The sequence below is a fragment of the Panicum virgatum genome, chromosome 8K (genome assembly GCF_016808335.1).
Source record: "Panicum virgatum strain AP13 chromosome 8K, P.virgatum_v5, whole genome shotgun sequence".
Taxonomy (NCBI): Eukaryota; Viridiplantae; Streptophyta; class Magnoliopsida; order Poales; family Poaceae; genus Panicum; species Panicum virgatum.
In genome coordinates, this window is record NC_053143.1 from 10,386,606 (window position 1) to 10,410,343 (window position 23,738).

The following is a 23,738-nucleotide window of genomic DNA, read 5'->3' on the forward strand; positions in this document are numbered from 1 at the left end:
TACATTCACTTCATATATCCTGGACAAATGAAGTGTCTCGAATCCCTTGAAGGCTTGGAACCAGAGCTTGAGAAGATTTTATTTAATAAAAACTCGACCTGCGGAGGGTAACACAGCCCCGGGTATTTGCTAAGAGAAGACTTTTCTTACACCTGTCGAGACAACTTCCGAACCTCTACCACACCACAGGCCTGCTACATCATAACACAGCGGCACCGTAGCCCGTGTGAGACGACCAATAACCTAGGGCGGGCCTTATACCTGCGCTTTGGCACGGGACAAAAACGAGGGGACTTAGAATATAGTAGTACTAAATAGCATACGCTGGACCAAACACAACATGGCAGAATAACATGTCCATGACAATTACTACAACTGATGGGAGATTTGAATATATAAGCTCCAGTGATTTTATCATAAATATTATTAGCTTATAGCAGCCTGATACTTATTGAACATTAGTGGTACGTAACCATCCACGTCATCACATCTACGGTGACACCTCACTAGAGCATTATCGATCATGCGATTTGGTGCAGCTGCGGCGGCTGGGATGACAAGGTCTCTATCGCATCGCCCAGGGGCCACGCTGCGTCAACATAGTACTCTCCGTATTTCACCTTGGTCACGAGTGTGAACTCTTTGGTCGGCTCCAAACCTGTTCGAAAAAATTGCCATGTCAGCACAGGTATGGAAGTATATGGATGCTGCAACTATCATTTCATAGGTTGAAATGCGTAGTGTACTGTAAGTTTTGTGGATGCTGCAACTCACCAAAGCCGTCCACGAGCAGTGTGTACTCGTAGACGAGATCCATGCAGAGGTACTCCACGTCCCAAGCCATGGGGTACGCAGCTTTGGCATCCTCGACGCTCAACGAGCAGACCTTCAGCGCCGCATCTGCGAATGCGGCTGGAGTGCTCTTCCCATTGGGCGCATCGCCGTCGACGATCCCGACCTGTGAGGCCCTGTCGTAGAAGTAAGAAGCGACGTAAAGGTTGGCCTGCCCGGCGCCGCCGCCGCCGCTCCACACGCCGTTGAAGGTGCAGTTCTTTGCCTCACAGTAGGCGCCCATGTTTAGGGCTGCGGTTGCAACATCTCTGCACTTGTCGTAGGACGCGCCTTCCGGTGGAGCTGTTGCATTGTACTCCTCACCATTGTAGGTGTATGTACCTTTCATGATGTCGGCGAGTAAATCAAAACAGTGGAGTGCTAGTGTATGTTTTTTTTCAAGTCCAAGTATGTATTATGATGTGAATGCAGGGAGGGGCATGCAATTTTTGTGCCACATACCTTTGAATCCACCGAGAATGCAGTAACTAAATGGTCCGTTTTTCGCTTTCAGTATCTCTGCCCGAGCAGCTAAAAGTCCATAGTGCAAGTAACTGCAAAGGCATATGTTGCTTCAGTTAATGGACAGTAGAAGAAATTATTTCCGTAGAAAAATCTTACAGCAAAACATCATATATAAACATGTGAACTCATCAGTGAATGTACACATTTTTTAACTTCAGATCACAAAAAACTATTAAAATGCATGCATCGATGAAACCTGTGGACATAAAGATTGTATTGTTTTTCTTTGAGGTATTCCTTGGTAATATAAGGGTCCTGCCCATCTGGGACCACAGGGGCGTTGGCAGCAGCACCATCAGATACAGCATAGGCCATCTGCACGGATCCACCTCCAAGATCAACCACACCTACCGTCTTTGAGAAGTCACCTCCAAGGTTACCCAATAGATAGTTTAGGGCAATCTGTCACAATTATCATAAGTATAAAAAAACGACACAAAAATTTGTATATTAAATCAAAACTTAAAAAATGATGTGCATAAATTAAATGATGATGTAGAAATAAATACAATTATCAGTACCCAAAAGCAACATGAAGAGGCCTCTCCATTTAACCCTATCTCGAAAGCCTTTTTTTTACTTCCATGAGCACAAAGAGAACCCTAACGGATGGGCAGAGTTCTCTTTGTGCTCACCGAGAGTTCTCTTTGTGTCCATCCTAAACCCTAAACCCTAAACCCAGCGGGAGGTAGGTGGAGGCGGTGGCCGGGATGGGGCGCTTTGCAGATGGAGAGGCCGGCAGATGGATAAGGTGTTCTCGATACGGATGTCTAATGGAAAAGCTTCCTCAATGTTGAAGCCTCCTTATCAGTATAGTCTTGGTACGAACTAAACTATCTTATCAGTAGATAAGTAAGTCCTTACCCACATGTATGAGCCCTCTTGAGATCCCTCAAGGATAGCGATCCATTTAGGGTTGTACTGGAATTTGCTTTTGCGGATGACAAGATCACGAACCTGCAAGCATATAGTCAGTATCTAGCACGTAATGTAAGCACTACGAAGATAAGGTAAAGGTGAAATTACCGCTTCAAGAATTTCTCCTGATTTCTCCTCTCCAATGAGTCGCAGTCCAGCAGTTGCCTGGAAATTAATAAACCATTCACACGTAGAAATGTTACTTAATTATCTTGAGATTAATTAGCTTTAATCTTATTTATTAATTACCCCAAGTTTAAGGGGAGTTCTTTTCTGGAGCCACTTGGGGACGACGCCTTTGGCCTTCTCAAGGAGAGGAGCTATAGACTCTGCAGCTTCCTGTGGTTCACCAGCGTATGCACTGAGTCCAGGCTTCACCTGCATTTGTGGGAAGTTTAGGCGTGTGTTGTTATAATAATTAAATCAATAATTTTACGCCACTGAACGAAGAAAAAAATTCCAATCACATTTGTCGAGTTTTGGAGTCCATAGCTATGGAGATCTTCGCAAGAAATAGGTGGCGGTTTAGTAATAGAGACTTCGTTTATAATAAGCTATTTGCTAAATTTAGCTTTTTTCCCTCCATATAATTGCTTCTCTATTGTAATAATGGCCAGATATTTCACATTGTGTTGTAGAGGCCGGAATATTGATTGCTGCCTAGAACTAATACTCCACACGTAGTGAGGTACCGTCTGGTGCAACTACAGAATGAAGGTACCAAACTCTCTTCTATTTCAGCACTTTATATATGACACTACTCCCAGCACTTTATATATGACACTACTCCCAGCGGTGATAGCTTTGACGGGCATCACTGCTGGACCGCAAATACGACTCCACGGCGATGCCTATCATCCGTCTATTTTTCCCTCTTCTCCCTCTCATTCTCTCCTATCTCCTTCTCTCCCCCGCCACTCCCACCTTCCTCTTCCCTTGGCGACTTACCTCCCCCTGCTGCTCCTGCCTCCCCTATCACTTCTCCCTTCCCTCTCTCCTGCAGCGTGGGTACCGTGGCGGCGCACTGGACAAAGCTACGACGGCCAGCGTGTGGAAGCTGTAGTGGCAAGTAGGATATGGACACGTGGACTGATAAAAAATAGACATGTGGACCAATAGAAAAAAATGCATGTGGCACACTACGAAACTTACATGTGAAATCATAAAATGACACGTGGACAAATATGCGAAAAACATGTGCATCAATAGAAAAACACCACGTGGACCAGCAGGGGCATAATGCGATGACAAACAAAAAATCAACATGTGGACGAACCAGGAAAAGGACACATGGACAAACAAGAAACCTACATTGGGTGAACGTGGAAAGGACATGTGGACTAATAGGAAATGACACATGGGCAAATAGGAAAAACGACACGTGAGTGAACCTAGAGAGGACAAGTGGGCGAACAGGATAACGACACGTGGACAAATTGGGAAATGCCACGTGGTCACGTCACAAACTAACATGTGGATCGATTACAAGATGACACATGTCCATATGAAATAGTAACACATGGGTAAATATAGTAATGACACGTGGCCTTATACTACCTCGCCATGTGGCATCAAGCTAGCTCGCCTAGTGGCCTGATGCTAGCTTGCCACGTGACGGTCCTCTTCGCGACATGTGCTGCATAACAAGTCACTTGTTAGCGTGGATGGCGCCACATCATCTTCCAGCATGGACTAGGACACGTAGATCCAGAAGTTTTATGATGTTTTTGCGATGCGTCACAACGAAAAATGCTTCCGTGATGAAAGGTTTTTTCATCATTGATAAAACCAGTTCTGTGATGTTTTTTGGCATTTTGTCACAAAAACACAAACTTTACGCTTGATATTTGATGAACAGAAATTCATTACAAATTCGTCACAGAATTTCCTTTGTTTCGAATTTGGCCTTCACAGCGACGGAAGCCATCCGTCATGGAACCTTCTATTTCCACTGGTGCTTCTAGGCAGCCTTAGGTCGACATCCGAGATTGTCATCTTGTCTGAGCATTCCTTAATAATTCAACTTTATGTGGATTGAAATTTTAGGGAAACACACTAATACCACTGCCCCTATTTGCTTAACGTGCAAGCATTTCTTTAATCTATTTGTTTATGTTACGATTTGACCAATCAATGGGGTGATCTGCCAGAGAAATGTTTATTGTTCTTTTTTTGCCGAACCAGCTAGATGGAACAACAGAGCCTTACTGATCGGACCCACCACCTGCCACTAGTCCACCAAGGGAAAATAAATTATTTTTACTAATCATCTATCTAGTCCACGAAAGGGGAAGGGAACTTCTGGATTGTCCACTACATTATGACATCTCTTGTTGTTCTGTAAGTATAAAAAATATCATTTCCTTTCTTTTTATGTAATGAACTTTGTCTAGGTTTATCAATAATTGGTATCCATTACCTTGATCTATCTATTTTCTTTACTGTTTAAAGTAAAAAATAGTTTGTTTTGACAAATAGTTAGTGAAATTAACCAATGATATATGATCCACAATTATGGACTGAGGCGATATTTAATAGAAAAAAATACAAAGACAAACATGCCACAATGTGTATGTTTGGTAGAGATTATTCAGCTTGAAAAATTCTTGGAGAGGAGCATCCATACTTAAGAATTTATAGAGGCTGGAGTTTGGCGTACGCTAGTGTTGATGGATTATGAGTCATATCTTTAATTAAATTTAAGTGAGAAATAGTCCACTTAGTTGTAGTCATATTTAACGGACGCAAAATACACTTTTCCCTTATGTATGATGCCATATCACCGTCCTGTACTATCATCTTTTTTCTTCAATGCGTCTAAAAGTTTAGGACTTGCTAAAGTTTAGCTTCTAAACTTTAGAAAGGAATGTTTGGATCTATGGATAAAGTTTAGTTAATTAGGTAAGTGAGAAATGTCTTTTTTACCAAATTATTATTGGTTCCCATTAGTACCCTTCTCCAAGCTAAAGTTTAAACAACTTTTTGATGCATGGCTAAAGTTTATCTCATCTATTATTAGCTCTCCTGCTTGGATGATTTAATACCAAAGTTTACATTATTAGCAACCGGATCCGAACGGGCTGAAGTCGATCGAACACGTAATTTAAAGAACCGATAAGAATTCATCACGGACAACATCATGGAATCGACTAGTCAGGAGAAACAACCATGATTTCTCCTGCAGCTACTCGTTAACATACACTAGCTAGTGTAGCACACACCTGGGCGAAGAACTCGATGTCATCGCCGATCTTGACGAGGTCCATCTGCTCGTCGAACTTGAAGACGTGCACCCGGCTTCCCGTGCTGCCTCCGTCGAAAATGACAGCGTACCGTGCCTTCTCGACGCTAGTAGTAATCCCAGCCTTGCGGCCAAGCACAGGATCACCAAACACCGTGCTTATTAGGGACGACGATGCAAGGAGGACAAGCAGGAGGACGGCATGGTCGCCGGCGTGCGACATTGCTGCTAGTGCCGAGTTCAAGCTATCTGGCTAGATCTCTCAGGGAATGAACGGGCGACAGGGGGATTTATAAGAACCAAGACTGGGCATGTTGACGAAGCAGCCCCAACTAAATTTTTATTGAGATTCGTACCACTGAGGGCTGACATGTTTTAACGTATTGAAAATTTATGACATGGCCTATATGTGATCCAGAGAGTTTCGTCCAATACTGTTATAATATTAGAGAACTTTTATAATGATTGAAAAAATAAGAGCCGTCCATCTGATAAAATTGGACGGTGGTCAAGATAGAAAGTAGCTAGACTAAAGTATCAGATGGTATAAAAATATGAGATCAAGTACCAAAAAGAATGAGACATAATACTAATTTAATTTAACTTTTCACAGATAAACGGCTAGAAAAAAGTACTCCCTTTGATACTCTACAACCACCGTAACAGAGCTCATAATATTATTGATTAGTGTGTTGTATGATTTGTTGGCCGCTACTAGGTTGGCGCCTAACGTTAATGCATATATATATAGATAGAAACGCACAACAAACAAGATAGCGACGTTGTATGCTCGCGTGAAGCATGTGGGACAGCGACGTCGATGCTGTACTATGATGTTGAAATGGGAGTAATCCAAAACTAATTATGGTCGGGCCTGCTTCCATATATAAGAGATGTGCTAAACTACTGAACCCAGAACAGAATATTTTCACACCGTCGTGTTATAATGTGTTCCATCAGTTTTGGCCAAAATTCATATACACAGATTCGTTACGAGCACTCCAATGAATAAAAAACTGCGTATCAACTTAATTAATTTTCAAATAAAATAAAACTGGAAATTTTCAAGAAGGGGTAACATTAGTCGCTGAAAAAAATAAGGACGGAACATTAGTATTGTTCAGCGTTAGGGGAGGTTCGGACCTGCGCAGATTCTGAGCGTAGCAATACGTCCTCTAGCTTAAGTGACAAAGGCGGCATCAGTGAGGCCTTGACAAGCTGTCTCAGCTCCGCTGCCTGTTGTCTTTCTATTGTTCTTCTCTTCACTTGATCAAGCATAGAGCAGGAAGCAGCAGGTTGCTGCAGAAACTGCACGACAACTACAAAATTTTAGGTTTGCTGCGGAAACCATTTTGTGCAAAATTTAAGGTTACTAATTAATAACCTATGTAGTCAAGAACTGAACATGTGACATTTTTCTTGCAAAACAACTAAACATGAGACATGCGGACTCTCACTACTATAAAAACGATTTGTAGGAACGCCCCAATTTTTATAGCAGCGGACCAAAATGTCAACCGTTGCTATAAATAGAGCGGGATTCCTGTAGCATCCAACCCGCCCCTAGAAAGCATTTTTAGGGGCGGGTCACCCCCTCACCGCCCCTAAAAATGAGCATCATTTTCAGGGGCGATTCATGGCGTCACCCGCCCCTAAAAAGAGCATTTTTAGGGGCAGGTGACGCCATGAACCGCCCCTAAAAATGGTGGCATTTATAGGGGCAGGTTATGGCCTCACCCGTTCCTACAAATATATTTTTAGGAGCGGGTGATGGTATGGCCCGCCCCTACAAATGGTTCCATAAAAAATCATAATTTTTTCATATGATCTCTGATGAAGACAAACTTTATATTAAAATTGTAGAGAATTATGAGACCTAAAACTTTTTAGTTGATAACTTTTTCATTTGAGGTCATCTAATGGTCCAAAAAAATAGTATAAGTTCCTTAATAGCTATAACTATATAGTATCTCATATAACTCAAGTCATACTTTGAGGTTTTCACAATCTTAACCTTTATATACACTAAAATATACTTGGCATATTTTTTTTTTGTTTCTATAGTTACCTATAACCATAGTGTAAAAGTTTCTATATGTAAACAATTAAATAAATTTTTGGATAAAATAGAAAACTATTTTTAGGGGCGGGTGATGGCGTCACCCGCCCCTACAAATCAATTTCTGAGTTAATATAAAAGAATAGCATACCTCACAGAGTCACAAGTGCTTGTATAGTATAGTGGTAAGGAAGGTACGCGCGAGACTGGAGGTTGCTGGTTCGAATCCCAGGTGATGCAAAGTGTGTTTCTTTCGTCAAAAATCGTAGACTGGAGGTTGATGGTTCGAATCCCAGGTGAAGCAAAGTGTGTTTCTTTCGTCAAAAAATCGTAGCTTGACACTACAGGGTTAATGGTGGTGGCTAGTTGGCTAGGATAATTTTTATCTTTTTTTATTTTGCTGTTTTTTGATTTTTTTTGAAATTTTTTCATTTTTTGGACAAGTATTTGTAGGGACGGGCCATGACATGACCCCCCTAGCAATCGATTTTTAGGGACGGGTCATGCCATGATCCGCCCCTAAAAATGATATTTTTAGCAGCGAAAACTAGGGCGGGTACCGCAACCGCCTCTAAAAATACGATTTTGCCTGCCCCTAAAAATCATTTTTGCAGTAGTGTCTGTTTTTTTCACATCTTATTAAAATAAATTTCAGTTTGTCAAAACAAATGCTCCTAAAATTTAATCAAGCAGAAAGCACCATGTGCATCAGTTTGTCAAAACAAATGCTCCTGAATCAGCCAACCATGCCTCCCGACCCCTGTCCAACTCCGCCCCCTCGTCGCCATCCACCGCTGGTGAACCACTCCCCCAAGATCCTCCGCCGCCAGCAGCACGCTCAGCCATCCCAGCCATAGATCCAACTCTCCCAGCTACCGCCGGACCAGCTTGCGTGGGAAGCCTTCTTCAGGGACTCGCCGCCGCCTCCGCCTCGCCATGGGCACCCCGTCACCGACGAGGTTGATTGGCTGGCCGCCACGCCGGAGCATGAAGCTGCCACGACGGATCCAGGCAACAACAAGGCGGATCCGGCCCCCACCTACGTGGACGTCGTCAAACGCGATGGATCTACAACAAGATTTGCTCCTTCGTCAGGGTCACCTGCTCTGGATTACCCGCTGGTCTCCCACCGCCCATCTCGTCGTCCGGTGACCTCCACTGCACAGCACCAGCGCCCCCGCCGAACATTTACTCCTCCACGGCGTGCTCCTCCCGAGATGCGCAATTACTCCAACAAGACTTCAAGGATGATGCAAGCCTGGATCCCACGACGGTCTGTTCCGACGCCGCTTGAACCGGGGTGGACTCCTGCGCGTACGCGCCGAAAGCGGTTGCTGCACCGAGTTAACGGTGGACATGACCACCATTCAAGCCGCTTCAAGGAAACACGCCACCCTTCATGACGCTCAACTACCGCTCTTCATGCATTCAAGATTGCCATTAACGGTCGCTGCTTCAGATGTCTTGGGTGCGGGCACCGTGCTGCCGCATGTCGTGACCCCTTCATGTGCTTTTGCTGCTACTGCTTTGGGCACCGCGAGTGAGAGTGTCGCCTGGGCAAACATCGTAGTCAACCTCCGCCACCACCTCCGCCTCCACCTCCACCCCCACCGCCTCACCGCCGCCTCCTCCTCACCCTCTGCACCTTGGGGTAGTGCCCATGGCAATCAGCGACCCACACACACAACCTGAGGAGGACACGGTCTTCGTGCCAAACTCCTTCGACTTGGAGCGGGACGCCCGTGATTGGGAGGCCTGTACCCTTGTTCCTTGGGCCTTGCATCTGCTCCACGGTGCAGGGACGCCCTCAAGCTGGAGCAGGGTGCCATCACTGTCACTGTTCATCAGCCGAAGCCGTACCTCATCCGCTTCGAGTGCCAGGAGCATTGCCAGAAGGCATGTAGCCACGGATGCTTTCAGCACCGTGGCATCGACATCTGCTTGACGCGATGGAGGAGCCTCACGCACGCACTAGGGATGCGTATCATCTACCGTGTGCGGCTCTACCTCGACGGAATCCCCGGCTACGCTTGGACGCCGGAGATCATGGAGCGCATCATCTGCCACCGATGTGCACTCCAGTGCATCAACACGGACTTGCTGCAGCCGCTCCACACCAGGCACATCGACGTGTGGGCCTGGACGGAGAATCCAAGTGCCAACCCCAGGAAGGTATGGCTAGTGTTCACCCATAGTCCCTCGGATTGTTCCGCAACTATTGCCGTCTTTCAGCAGCTACCAGATCAGTGGCAACAAGGGGTCCGCTACGAGGTGTTCGTTCACATTGGCGTCGTCGAGTACTACACGACGGCGGCGCAAGACCTTCATGCCGCGATCTCCAACCTGGCTGCTTTCAAGCAGGTTCGACGGGGCTATGTCTGGCGCTATGGGCTGGCCGATGGGTTGCTTGCGGAGGCGCGCTCCAAGTTTCCGGCACGGCTCCCCCTACCGCCACGCAAGCTGGCTGCCAGTGGATCTGTGCAACCAGCGCGTCATGACGATGAGCGACGATGTGATGGCAAGGCGCCTACACGGGAGAGCCCCAGGCGCATACGGGAACGCGAGGATGCCCACACGTCTGATTGGCGGCAGAATGACGGCCGCACGTGCAGAGACGAGGGCTTCGTCTTGCCGGGGCGCCGGGACGACGACGACGACCATGACTCCTACGACCACCCGGGCCGGGGCGGCCAATCACGCCACTGGCCCTGGGATTCCGACCGTGGGGCCTCGGATGCCCCGAGGCGTGAATGTACGCGGTCGCCGCATCGTTGGGACAATGATTTCAAGGGCGACCGATGCCGGCGTTGCACCTCATGCTTGCCGACACACAGCTGCATGCGCATGCTGCAACTGCCACTTCCTGAAGTGGCGGATTTAGGGGCAATGCCGGCGGCTGAGCTTCATGCCACCTTCACAAGACAGGCGCAGATTCTCAAGACCAACAGGCTAGCTGGAGTGGACGACTCGCCTAGCGTTTGGCTTCGAGATGCGGTGGACTACATCAACAAAGCTTGCCTACTTGCCGAGAGGATTGGCATTGTGGCTGCTGAACTTGCAAGGGGGAATGGAGCCTGGTCCACCCCGAAGGAAAGTGAGCTGTTAATCCCTGCTATGCGTGTCTTCTCCAGTACTATTTCTGCTACGGCTCCGTCGGTCGCGGAGGTGGTGGAGCACGCCCTGTAGAACATGCAGGTCTCGACGGCGGCACCTATGTCCCTCCAGGATGATTTGGGGGAGACGCACCAACTCTCGCCGGGCCTGGCCCAGAACTCCATCAACAACTCTGGTATGGGCCGAGACTCCCCAGCTGCTGGGTCGGTCAACAACTCTGGGTTGGGTCTTGACTCCCCTGTGACCCATCAATTGCTGGCTGCTGGGTCGGGTCTGCTGGAGGTGCCTGCGCAGGCCCGTGAAGGCCTTCACCTGGTACCTTTGCGGGGGCAACCAACGCCTGTGGACTGCCAGCACAGGACGAGGAGTCGGCGCCTGTCGGCAGCCAGATATCTCTGCTCCACGAGGAGTGACAGAAGGCGGCAATCGACGACCTCTTCACTGCACCAAGAATCTTTAACATATCTGTGGTAAGAAGGAGCGCCAGACTGGCCAAGTGGCCGGTGTTGCCGGCGGTGGAGCGGGCACAACGCAACCTTTGGCGCAAGCTGGGGATCTCTAAAGACGAAATGAAGCCCATTGAGGAGATTCTTCAGGACTTCATTAGCACCTTCTCATGCCCTCTCCCTGAGCACATCATGGCTGCAATGACAGCCCTCTTCAACCTGGAGGACGACGACTACGACTTGGTGCATGAGGCCCTGCTGCAGCATGCGGGAGAGGCGGCTTCAGACCTGCAACATGAGTTGGCGGCAACAGATGATTGATGCGGCACTTAGCCTGCACAAGAGCGCAAGACGATCCATGTATCCAAGCCCTGCATCCTATGACCTGAGGGCAAGACTCCATATCCGCCCTGCTGGCTTCGACCTTCGGGCCTATTGTACGCGACTTCAACTCTGCCCTGCTGGCTTCGACCTTCGGGCGTATTGTACAAGACTTCAACCCTGCCCTGTTGGCTTTGACCTTCGGGCCTATTGTACGCGAATTCGACTCTGCCCTGTTGGCTTCGACCTTCAGGCATATTGAATGCGACTTCGACTATGCCCTGCTGGCTTCTACCTTCTGGCCGCTCAGTGCACGCCACGACAATTTTGCGAGCGGCAAAGTTCAGTGCATAATGACTAGTGATCTAAACACGCTCTGCTGGAACGTCCGTGGCCTTAACTCAACTGCGTGCTGTTTGGCAGTTCATGAGACCTTAAAATCAACAACGTGCAACATTGCCTGCTTACAAGAAACTAAATACAGAATGTTGACAGTGCTTTGGCATGCTTCCTGGGAGGTTACCGTCTTAACAATTTTGTCCACAAACCTGCTCAGGGGACAAGGGGAGGGATTATTATACTCTGGAATGACAATATGACCCTCCTGAGTGACGTGCAGATTGGGAACTTCTCTCTAAGCGCGATGGTCACAATTAGAGACTCCGGTACAATGTTCCTACTCACTTCAGTGTACGGTCCATCCCAAAGAACGCAAAAGGTGGCCTTCCTACAGCACATTCGCGCCATCAAGCCGCCACCCGGCATAAATTGGCTCCTCCTGGGTGACTTCAACTTTATCTATAGAGCAAGGGACAAGAATGATACAAATTTAAATCTACGGCCGATGCGACAATTCCGGGCGGCACTAGATTACTGCAAGTTAAAAGAGATTCATATGCAAAACCGTAAATTTACTTGAAACGTCCTTGATCAACTTGAAAGAACTCGCCGAAAAAGAAAAGTAGCGAAGTCGCCGAAAAATAAATTGTGATGAAATTGTAAAGGGTTTGTTGTATTGGATGTGTATCAACTTTTTCCGGTCCCGTACAACTGATATTTATAGTCTACGCTAACAAGTCATAGCCGATTACGGCAAACATATTACTTGACAAAAAAGTAAAAACTTCCTAATTTAAACTACACTAAAAATTACAACCGAATCTTCAGAATCTTTGCAAAACTCGGATTTCCTTTTCCTTTCCTGATTCATTGGCAACTCCTCATCGGCCGATCAACAAACCACGCGAATCAGCATCTTCACAGAATATTCTTCTAGCTCATCAGCTGCACCCTATCGGCCAGTACTGATCATGTGCATCTCTTGGTTTCTTTAAAATTGGCACCCTTTCCTTCACAATATCACCTTCATTGACACGTGTCAAAAAATAGTATCAACACCAGCTCGCCACGTCGCTATCCTCTTTTGCGACATGTGCTGCCTGCAACGTTACCTGCCAGCGTGGACGAATCCACGTGGAGCGCCAGCTTGTCCTACGGCGCAATGCGGACATGTACACGTGGATCGGGGCGTCCAGTGATGTTTCAGTGACACGTCAACAAAGCAAAAATGGTTCGGTGATGAAAGTTTATTTTGTCGAGAAAAAAAAATGTTCTAGTGATGTTTCGGTCATTTTATCAAGACAAATCTAACTCAATGCTCCATTTTTGACGAATCAAAATTCGTCACAAATTCGCCACAGAATTCTTGAAATGACGAATTTTGGCTCTTCAGTGAATAAAACGGTTCATCACCGATGCATCGATTTCCACAAGTGTTGGAAGACATCCTCGGCACCTCATCGTCGTCCATCGAAGCCGCAGCAGCACCAGTACACAGATCCACTCTGTAGCTCTGGATTAGGAAGAAACAACCCTAATCTGCCAAATATACCTCCAGTAGGCATGGGTATGTACACCGCTTGGCGAAACGAGGTCCCTCCCCAACCTCCGGTGCCGACGAGGCCCCCAGAGACAAGGGGAAACCGGTGAAATCGCCGCTGGGAGCACAATCGCCCTCGATTCGCCCTTTTCTACTGTATAATTTTTTAGATAACTTTCTACTGTAGATGGGGAACGAGTCGAGGGGAAGAATATGCTGGCTGTCCTTTTTTTCCTGTGAGGCCTGAATCATGAAGCCCGCTCAAAAGCTATCGTTAGGTCCGTTTAAATAGTTTCTTTTAGAGCAGAAGAGAGACAAGCCTAATGGCCCAACCAAACTTGTTTCTGAGAGGAACCGGTCCCGGTCCAGTTAGTTAAGGCAGTTCGACGCTCGATGGCAGGTCTTCTCCCTTCTTCTGTTGCCGGCGTCGGTGGCCACCGGCGAATGGACGACGGAGCACTAGTGCTCCCAAAGAGCATGGTGTGGTGAAGGTTTGAGAACTTTCTGTCCCCTTTCTCTTTCTCCCATTGATGTTCTTTTGCATCTCGTGCCCTACCCTACGCACCCGCTGCGAGCACCGGCGCCCATCACCTGTTCCACGGAATGCCCCCAAAACGACGCAGCACGTGCTGTCGTGCAGACCTGGCTTTGGCACGACTTCTGAAATCTGCGCCCGGTCTTCCCCGAGGGCGAGGCGCTGGAGGACTTCGAGGAGCTCATTGTCAGACCCAGGGATACAATCCATTAGCTAATCACACATATGCTTTGCATCCACCCTGCAACACGAATTCTGAATCCCCCCAGATCACATCGCGTGAGCTAATCAACGTCATTAATTTAAATGGCTGCGTTGATTTCCCAGTAATCAACGTGCATGGTCCTTGGGGTTGCATCGGCTCAGCTGGATCCTGCGGTCGGCTTGCGTGCAATTAATGAACTGCCAGGAAGGCCGAGGTGGGAAGTCTGGATCGGATCGGAGCGCCCGGTGGCTAGTCAGATGGCCTGTCTACATAATAAATTATTCTGCATCATCTATGTATGTATTATTATGAGTTCTTTCAATATCAAATAATTAAGTCTCTTCACATTGAACATAAAAGAATTATGTGGCAGACCATTTCGACTGAATAATGTGTGGTCGTGTATGAGCAGCGGGGGCTTGGATAGTTGGATGCAATGGACCTAAGTGTGTTGAATATGAATATGGAAGGACAGTACCAGACTATTAAATGGTAGCACTGACTAAAATGAATATGAATATGAATATGAAAGAGACTCGGATCATCTAAGTATTTGATTGGTATAGGCTCTGTTTGAAACATTAGCCCAGGGCTAATTTTGAAAGCTAGTGTTTAGTCTTAAATTGGTAGGCTAAGCATTGGCCCAAGGTAGGTTGTTTGGATCTATGGGCTGATGCCCACCCTCTCTCTCATAAATTTTGTAGCATGTATTGTTGGGCATGACATCTCTGTCCAGTCGGAGGAATAAAGCCGCACGCTGACTTGATAGAGAGGAAGACCAATCGACAACATCTCCTCTTAAACTAGAGCACACGATCACTTTCACTTTCCCCCTGCCACAACTACATCCTTGAAGCATAGGCATTATTGTCAGCTTCTTGTAGCTCGAATGCCCCGGCTTCTGCAATGCAGCTGGCTCTAATTAATTTGGTGAACCGTAGTAACTTACATGACGTTGGACGTGGCCGGGTCTGGTATTTGTCCGGCTAATAACGAATGCATTTTGATAGATAAATATTCCTGTTTCCAAATAGACGTCGTAAAATTGGACCAAGAATTAGTTAAAGCTGGATCAAAAGATTAAAACAAGCTACGGCTATATCCTAAGTACCACAAAGTCCTAGTAAAAACACGGGCCCCAAGAAGCTTATTTTTTAGCAGAGATCCACATGCCATGGCCGACCTACCACAAAGTCCTTGTAAAAATATAGATACCAAGAAGCTTAACTTTTTTTCTTACACATCGTCCAATGAATGATCTAGTGAAAGGACATAGAGATATTGACTTTTTTTCACAGATACTTCTATATAAGTAAGCAGTCCTATTCAAGCTATTACAAAATCCTTGTAAAAATAGATTCCAAGAAACTTTTTTTCCGGCAGAGATCTATATGCAAGCGGCCCTATATATAATTCATTGATACTAAACTTATGTTTAAACATACATTGTATAGATCCCGTTGATTGAAATATGATTGTTGGAGATCGCAAGGCACGTTGTTATATAATTGAGATCATCAGCCTTTTGCAAGATCTCAAGATTATTGCTTCGTCTACATATATAGGATGTCAACGGTAGTAGTAGTGTATACACTTGTGCCTTACATATTATATAGTAGGTAGATACAAACAAGATTTAGATCTAGCAATAGCTACTAGAAAATACTGCAGCATTGCAGCACCATTAATTGACCTCGACCCGTTACCCTAACATGTTAAATAAACCCAATGAATAATATTAGTCAAAAGAAATTGATTAGCTGGTTATGCAGTGATGAATGCAATCATGCAGTTCATTGTCAAGATGAATTTTACAGGCAAAGATACCCACTACATGAATTTAAATGGAATAGCATAGTTGTAGAGGAAGCCTATAAATAGACTGCACCCGGCATCAGTCACACCATAACCATTCATTACATTGTTGTAGAGGAAGCCTATACTGTTTTCATCCACCAACGCAACCATGGCGAACGATCCAAATTTCCAAATCACTCCTTGTTCTGCACTTACGGAGTGCAACTAGCTCAAATTCCATGTGTACCTCTTCCAGATATTGTCAGGCCCAAATCAAAACGAGGTATTTTCCGTTACCACAAGTGACAAGAACTTATTTGGATCCTTTGTTGCCATCAACTGGGTAGTACACGATGGTCCTAGCCTCGATGCGAAAATTGTCGCTCGCGCACAGGGCCTGCATGCCCAAGGTGCTCAGTGGTACAGTACCTTCAGCCTTGCGTTTGAGAATGAAAGGTACAGTATACATGATTAATGTAATCTCATGCATAATTATGGCACCTTACTCTTATATTAGAACAAATTTACCTGGCATATTTTCAGCTCAATTGTAAGCCAGGTGCATGGCATTAACTAATTAAAATACCCTTTGATGTAGGTTTAAGGGGTCAACACTTCAGGTGATGGGTATACCAGATACAACAACAGGTGAGTGGGCTATTGTCGGAGGTACAGGAGATTTCAGAATGACAACCGGTGTCATAAACAAAAGGATGCTCGAGTTACGTGGTTCTACGAGAATCATAGAGCTTACTATCCAAGGATTTTGCCCCGTGCTCAAAGTGCAAACGGTGAGAGAACCGGGGTCTTCTATTCAGAGCCCTGTCACAAAGGCTGGACTATGTGGTGGAAACGAAGGGACTGAACTGGACGTAGCAGAATTACCAAGTCGTCTAGAAAGAGTCACCATCCGCAGTAGCAGTGCTATTGATTCAATTGAATTTTCTTACGTTGGCCAATCTGGCCGGAGACGCACTGAAGGTCCATGGGGTGGAGACGACGGTGGTACTGCTCACACTGAGTTTTCTTCTATTCTGTCTTTGCTTATTAATGGTCAATAGTTTCATTATCCATCGGAAGATGACCGCCCTAGTTTTATCGATACGTAAGTAATGAAGATCTGTGTTTCTCTTCATGTATGTATGCAGATGGATCTCAGCTCCAACGAGTTCATCAAGGAACTTTCTGGAACATTCGACCGCTTCGACGATATCATTTGCTTAACCTCGCTCAAACTCGTTACCAACGAGAGGACTTTTGGACCGTGGGCTTTTCCGAAAGGAACACCTTTCAGCATCACTGCGCCAGCTGGCAGCGCTATCGTGGGCTTCTATGCACGTGGAGGCAAGGTTTTTTTTCTCGGCGATAAAATTCCGATAAAACCGAAAATCACGTTTTTCGGTGGGGCCCGGTTATTCTCTCTACCGCTCAAAATTTTCGTTGGTTTTGAAATCGGCCCAGCCCAAAAACCAGTCCACGCCGCCGGTGACACAACCCTAGCGCCCCATCCATTCAATTCCCAATCTCAGCTCAGGCTCTGGCGGCGGCGGCACTCTGCGCTCCGCTCGTTCCCCCTGGCCCCTGCTCGCCGGCGCCGTAGCTGCGGCGGCGCACACCGCCTCACCTCCCAGTCGGCACCGCGCGCCGAGCCTCCGCCTCCTTCCTGCCTCTCCCGCGCCGCACAACGGGCCGGACGCCGCGACGCACGAGCCCCGGCCGCCCGCTCGAGTTCCCTCGCCGGCGGAGGTCGCAGAGAGGGATGCGAGGGGAGGCCCCGTGTGGCGGTGTGGGTCGCCGTCCACAGCCTGCTCCACTCCTTCGTCCAGGCCGAGGCGGCTTCCAGGTGGCCAGCTTGCGGCGCAGATAGGGGGCTTCTCGCAGCGCGGCCATCTTCCCCAGCGCGGCTATCTTCCCCAGCGCGGCCATCTTCCCCAGCGCGGCGGATTCGCCCGATCCGAACCCTGCTGGAGCTGGAGCCGACGGGGACGGATCCGGATCCCGCAGGCAGCAAGACCCGCCGCCGGTTCTTCAAGTTGGCGGAGGAGGAGGGGGACAAGACCTCGTCGGCGCCGCCCGCATCGGCGTCGGCGATCTACCCGACGCCGTCCTCCAGGACATCATCGCGCTCCTCCCCACCAAGGAAGCCGGCGCCGTCTCCCGCATCCTCGCCGCTCACGGCGGCCCAGGTAAGCTGAGCCTTTTCAGCAGTGCTTGCCGATTGTAGCAAGGTAAGCTGAGCCTTTTCAATTTCAGCATCTCGGAGTGGTGATGGCAATGGATGGGGGAAGGGAAGATGGCAATTTCGCTGGTGCATCCTCCAGTGGTGCCGCCGGCGCATCATACAGTGGTGCCATTCCTAGGCGAACAACGGACAGTAATAGTGGAGTGGAGGTGACTGCAAAAGATGGTAAATCGACAAACTAGTTGCTTATTAGACTGTCATTGTGAAATGTTGGTTATTTATCTTGTTTTGAAGTGCTGATTTGAGTAGCTCCCTTAGTAGTATTGTGAGATTTATATTTTAGAGTTTAGATTGGCAAGTGTTCCTGCAGGGACTAGAAATTTTAGAGTTCCTGCAAGTGTTGCCAAAGTGTTCCTGCAAGTGTTGCCAAAGTTGACATTAATTTTAGAGTTTAGATGTCTTGTACTACTTGCCAAAGTGTTACTGCAGTAGACAAAGTTGAGTTTGTATGTGTTCCTGGCTTCCTGCAGGGAGAGTGGTGAAGTTAAATGGACCAATTGAGGTCACATGGAGCCATGGCGAGCCTTACCCCAAACCTAATGGGGCTGGATTTCTGTGCTACTATTGTTTTAAAACAAAAAAGGGTGGTGGTGTATCTCGTCTAAGGGAGCATCTTGGTGGAATAACTGGGAATGTAGTGGAGTGTAAAAATGTGCCAACGCATATTAAGAATATAATGGCAGATGAATTTGCATCAGGAAGAATAAGAAGGAAGAGAAGTACTAATCTTCGTCTCTATGTTGAAAAGGAGGTGGCAACAGAAAGGGTATCTGGTAGGACAAGCATCCCTCTTGATGAAGAAGCACAGATTGAGATGGCAATGAGAGAGTCTCTAAGGGATTCTAATTCTGCCATGCAGCAAGATAATTCTTCATCTTTTGGCAAGTCTGTTTGTAACAAGGCTGGTGCAAGTTATTCAGCTAATCAGCAAACTACGATTGATAGATACTATAAAGGTCCTGGAAGTTCTTCCAATGCTCCTTTTGATGTCGATTTGGCTCGCAGTAAGGCCCAAGCACAACCTCGGGTGGATGTTATGCTAGAGGGGGTTGCCAAAGAGCAGCTTGGGAAAGCTTGGTCAAAATGGTTTCATGCTAATGATATTCCCGGAAGAAAAGCGGACTGCCCATACTTCCGCTCAGCAATTAAGTTAACCCAACAATTTGGTGAAGGAGTGCCAATTCCACGTGGGAAAGAAATAGATGGTCCCTTGCTGGATATGAATTATGCTGACATGGAGGCTCACATGGCTGCCTTCAAGGATGATTGGAAAGATTATGGGGTTACTGTCATGTGTGATTCATGGACAGGTGAATACTTGTACCTTTGTAGGCCTATATTTTGTTGCACTGTCCATATTGAAATAATTAATCTTGTGCACTTAGCGTTGTGTTTTTTCTGCTGCATCTACAGGTCTGTAAATGCAACCGGTGATACTCAAAATTCAGAATATCTTCTTGACATGATTGGTACAGTGGTTGGTGACGAGATTGGAGCCAAATATGTTGTTCAAGTTGTCACAGATAATGGTTCTAATTATAAGAAAGCATGTCAAGACTTGGTTACCATGTATCCACATATTACTTGGCAACCATGTGCTGCCCATACCATCAACTTGATGTTAAAGGACATAGGGCACTTTCCTGATGTTGAGGAAGTAGTGGATAGTGCAAAGCGAATTTGCATATTCTTATATAAGCATAATAGGTATGACTAGTGACTAGTGTTCTTGTATTGGATAAATAATTCAGCCATCTAGTATTGTCTTCTTGTTGTGTTTATGAAAATTCAATGATGTTCTTGTTGTCATGTTTTTTATTTGTAGGCTGCATGCTATGATGAGAGAAAAGATAGGGAGGGAGCTGATTCGGTGGAATGCCACTAGATTTGGCACTGTTTTCATTTTTCTCCAGAGTTTTTGGGATAGACAAGATAAGTTCAAGCAATGGATGGTATCTGATGACTGGGAGAAATGTGTGTGGGCTGGTAAGGCTGACCATGATTTCACATATGATTGTTTGACCAGCAAAAAATGGTGGAGTCAAATGGAAGTGGTGTTAAAAGCTGTCTCCCCAATCTATTCTGTACTTCGTTTAGCTGATCAGCAACAGAAGTTCTATTCTATATCTGCATTCATTCCAAAAATGAGGGAATCTATGGCAGAAATACGTGGCAATTTAAGTGATAATACCATCCAAAAAAATCTACAGAATAGGGTGTTGGAAAAAGTCCAAGGAAGACTTGATTATCTTGCCAATGATACACTTATGCTTGCAGGTGAGGGCTTAATTGATAAATTGTTCAATTCATGTTGTTGTTTCATGCATCACTAATTATTAAGATTGCTGATTTTATTTTATTTTTTGTTAGCTGCCGCACTTGATCCTAAAGCACTGTACACTTCCAAGCTTGCAAGGAAACCAAAGTCCAGACATGCTGTCACATTGGCCATCAAGAAGCTTGCAGGCTCATCTTCAAAGGCTTCTGCTGCAATCGATCAATTTACTTTCTTCTCAAAACAGGGAGGGTTGTTTGGAGGAGCGGAGGCTCGAAAATCGGCTCTTAATGGCCGGTGTAGTGCAGGTAATTGCATGTTTAATTTTTTTAATGTGCATTATTTTGTTGCTTTCTTATGTTTGAATTCTTATTTCATTTACCATCATTTTCCTAGCTGATTGGTGGGATCAATATGGTGGAGACTGTAGTGAACTACAAGAGGTTGCAAGGCGTATTGTCTCACAATGCATGTCCTCTAGTGGGTGTGAGCGCAATTGGAGCACATTTGCCTTGGTGCACACCAAATTGAGGAACCGGTTAAGTTACGATAAGCTTCACAAGTTGGTTTTTGTACATTATAATTTGAAGTTGCGTATCCAACATTTCGTAACTGACATGCAAAACCTTCAAGAAATGCAAACCAACAAGGAGCATGAAAGAGATTCTGATCCTTGTAGCATCCTAATAGATGTGACTTTGTATGATGAAAGGAACCCGATCATGGATTGGTTGTGCACCTCTAGGAGTGAGTCCGCGCCGACTCTAGATGAACGTGATGACCAGAGGCCCGAATCCCCTAATCCTAGCAGACTTGTTATAGATGAGTTAGGGATGAGTGATGAAGAGGTGGCTGCATTTAAAAAGAAGATTGGTGGGAAACGGGGTAAGAAAAGGAAGGGAGAATTTGAAGATATTTTCTCTGATTATGAATCAGAATCGGATCAGCAAGGTAGCCCTGTTTATGCTGAGTCAGGGGAGAGTAGTTCTGATGACAGTGAAGGCAATGGTAAGTTTAATTTTTGATGAGATTCTGCATATTATATATGTAACTTTGCTGAAATATTAATCTTTTTAAAGGTGATGGTGATGCTGTTCATGCTTCCGGTGATGCAAATGAACTTGGAGAGGGAGGCTCGACAACTCACAAAGGAGGTAATGTTCCTTGTACTAGTACTTGAACAACTTGCTATGGAAAATCTTGGTCCACTATTGATCAACTTGCAATGGAAAATTTTGGTCCACTATTGATTAATTTGTATTCTCTTATCAGCTGGTAAGGATAAGGGAATCCCTCTCCGTCCGAGCTCGAAAAGGATGAAGAAACGTTCTGTCAAGACCATGTACTGAAGCCTGAAAGTCAGATTCGAGGGTTCATGCAAAATGAATTGCTATTTGTTTGGGTTTGAGCTTGTCTTTTCGTGTGCTTCTAATATTTAGGACCATGGACTATTCTATGTAGTAATTGTTGGTACTTGGAATTGGAAATATGGATGGAGACTGTAATATTTGGGATTGAGCATCTTCATGTGCAATATTTGAAACTCCATGTTGAACAGACTATCTATTGCTTCGTGATAGCCATATTTCTCATTTCTATGCATTGTTATATCTTTTTTTCGCTTTTAGATTGTTTGAAAATAATCTATGTTATTCTCCGTACAAAATGAGGTATTTTTTTGAAATTTCGTCCGAAAACAAAACGTCGAATCCGAGAATTTTCCGATAAATCCGATAAACGTGTTTATCGGTGACCTCCGGTTTTTTTTGGTTACCGGTAAAGAAAACCTTGCGTGGAGGGCCATTCCTCAACGCCATTGGTGTTTACCTCAAATCACTCTGAGAAACACATCTATCTGTCTCAGCTTTATCTATTACCGTCAGGGTTCAACTTTGCTTTGTGTTGTTTTGTTTTGTTTTGTTTCCCGTCAATAAATTAGATGTGGCGTAATCCTGGCACGTTCACATGTTCCTATAGCTATTTTGCTTTGCTATAAATAAGCTGAGCATGTCCGTCGTCTGTCTCGACGAGCACGTCTATAGGCACCTTATAGTGCATGCTCCGTCCATGCAGAGGTAGCCCGAGTCCTTCAGAGTTTCTATTGCAGGTGCACTGCATGTTGGCCAAAAGGATGGCGCGGCTGTTCCGAGAGGGTGGAGAGTGCACGAGGTCGTGGGCCACAGCTTAGTTTGTTTTAGGTTCATTTTATGTATTGCAATCAAAGGGTCAGAAAAGCTGCGGTCTTTCAGCAGCACAAACTCCGCGTGCTCGGCGGCGAGAATGACCGGGAGGTGCTTACAAGGATTACAATATAATTTCACTTTCTTTTAGGGATATCTTTGTAAGCTTTGGATTGTAATCGCCAAAATATGAATGAAATATAAACCGGTTTTTCAAAAACAAAAAACTCCGCGTGTTGAGGTGTGAGTGTGTGCGTGTGTTGTGTTCTTTATCGGCTCCGACAAGGCGCAGCTGGGATCGCAACATTAATTGGTATGAGATCCTTCAAGGCTTGAGATATCGCCAACATGCTATTGAGTGCGCACTTATGCTGCATCACTGAAAGAAATCGGGTGCTCGTAGCCTAAGAAACGGAGAGGGCGAATTACAGAATGAAAAATCTTAATCTAAGGCTCCAACTAGTTTGCACACAAAAGAGGTCCGAAATAGGAGTCCGAGGGCATATTTATAGGGTCTAGGAACTTAGTTACAGCATCTAGGGACCTATTTGTAAGTTCTAAGGACTCCTTTGTAAATTCTAGGTACCTTAATATTCGACCCCACCAATAGAATATATATAAATAACAGGTACCCCGTCCTATAAATAGAGCCCTAGTGACTAGAGCAGATGACTTTTATCCATTTACTCTCTTGCTCATTAAGCTTGCTCTCAGTCTCACTCGAAGGTTATTATGTTGAGCTTTGGCCCCCTCTTTATCTTTTCTGCTTAGTTTCGACTCGTCCGATCTGAATATAGTGATGCTTTGATAATAGCTGAGACCACTTATAACACCCTTGTCTTAATTCAAGGATCCTCGCATCAAAAAATTAGAAACCACCTGCCTTAATAGCAGCTTGTGAGGATCCTCGCATCAAAAATTGCAGGATGACGGTGTATTCTCTCTTTATTCTAGAATACAAGGATCCTCGGCTCCTCGCGTCAAAATTTATCAATAAACAAAAAGGACTGGGTTACATTACGAAACCGGCCTAAGAAACCCCTGGGTGTTTATCTCCCTCGTAGCTGCCATCATCCTGCTCCTCGCTACCCTATACTGCAGACTGTCTACACCATCATTCCGTTCTACAACAAGAGCTAATGATGGATCTGAAGGTCAACTGATGACCTG

General features: G+C 45.8%; 3 protein-coding genes across 3 annotated transcripts; 2 read left to right on the forward strand and 1 right to left on the reverse strand.

Annotated features, from left to right (window-relative positions):
• Window positions 1-396: 396 nt before the first annotated feature.
• LOC120643891 (probable apyrase 3) lies at window positions 397-5,786 on the reverse strand. Its single transcript, XM_039920396.1, has 8 exons — window positions 5,496-5,786; window positions 2,524-2,652; window positions 2,383-2,439; window positions 2,221-2,313; window positions 1,553-1,758; window positions 1,294-1,385; window positions 775-1,173; window positions 397-658 (listed from the first exon to the last, which is right to left on the reverse strand). The coding sequence occupies exons 1-8, from the start codon at window positions 5,736-5,738 to the stop codon at window positions 522-524; spliced, it is 1,356 nt and encodes a 451-aa protein (XP_039776330.1). The 5' UTR covers window positions 5,739-5,786; the 3' UTR covers window positions 397-521.
• Window positions 5,787-17,658: 11,872 nt separating this feature from the next.
• Window positions 17,659-19,547, forward strand: LOC120645422. Its single transcript, XM_039922205.1, has 3 exons — window positions 17,659-18,278; window positions 18,584-19,464; window positions 19,527-19,547. The coding sequence occupies exons 1-3, from the start codon at window positions 18,140-18,142 to the stop codon at window positions 19,545-19,547; spliced, it is 1,041 nt and encodes a 346-aa protein (XP_039778139.1). The 5' UTR covers window positions 17,659-18,139.
• Window positions 19,533-21,950, forward strand: LOC120643892. Its single transcript, XM_039920397.1, has 6 exons — window positions 19,533-19,820; window positions 19,939-20,390; window positions 20,484-20,696; window positions 20,785-21,396; window positions 21,468-21,542; window positions 21,661-21,950. The coding sequence occupies exons 1-6, from the start codon at window positions 19,576-19,578 to the stop codon at window positions 21,735-21,737; spliced, it is 1,674 nt and encodes a 557-aa protein (XP_039776331.1). The 5' UTR covers window positions 19,533-19,575; the 3' UTR covers window positions 21,738-21,950.
• The last annotated feature ends 1,788 nt before the right edge of the window (window positions 21,951-23,738 follow it).

Excerpts from the sequence above, each read along its gene's own strand:
- LOC120643891 (XM_039920396.1), bottom strand. The coding sequence starts at position 5,738 with ATGTCGCACGCCGGCGACCATGCCGTCCTCCTGCTTGTCCTCCTTGCA. Across the intron at positions 2,653-5,495 it reads ACATCGAGTTCTTCGCCCAG|GTGAAGCCTGGACTCAGTGC; the intron begins GTGTGTGCTACA and ends CCACAAATGCAG. Across the intron at positions 2,440-2,523 it reads GAACTCCCCTTAAACTTGGG|GCAACTGCTGGACTGCGACT; the intron begins GTAATTAATAAA and ends ATTAATTTCCAG.
- LOC120645422 (XM_039922205.1), top strand. The coding sequence starts at position 18,140 with ATGGCAATGGATGGGGGAAGGGAAGATGGCAATTTCGCTGGTGCATCC. Across the intron at positions 18,279-18,583 it reads GGAGGTGACTGCAAAAGATG|GGAGAGTGGTGAAGTTAAAT; the intron begins GTAAATCGACAA and ends GGCTTCCTGCAG. Across the intron at positions 19,465-19,526 it reads GGCCTATATTTTGTTGCACT|GTCTGTAAATGCAACCGGTG; the intron begins GTCCATATTGAA and ends CTGCATCTACAG.
- LOC120643892 (XM_039920397.1), top strand. The coding sequence starts at position 19,576 with ATGATTGGTACAGTGGTTGGTGACGAGATTGGAGCCAAATATGTTGTT. Across the intron at positions 19,821-19,938 it reads TTCTTATATAAGCATAATAG|GCTGCATGCTATGATGAGAG; the intron begins GTATGACTAGTG and ends TTTTATTTGTAG. Across the intron at positions 20,391-20,483 it reads TGATACACTTATGCTTGCAG|CTGCCGCACTTGATCCTAAA; the intron begins GTGAGGGCTTAA and ends ATTTTTTGTTAG.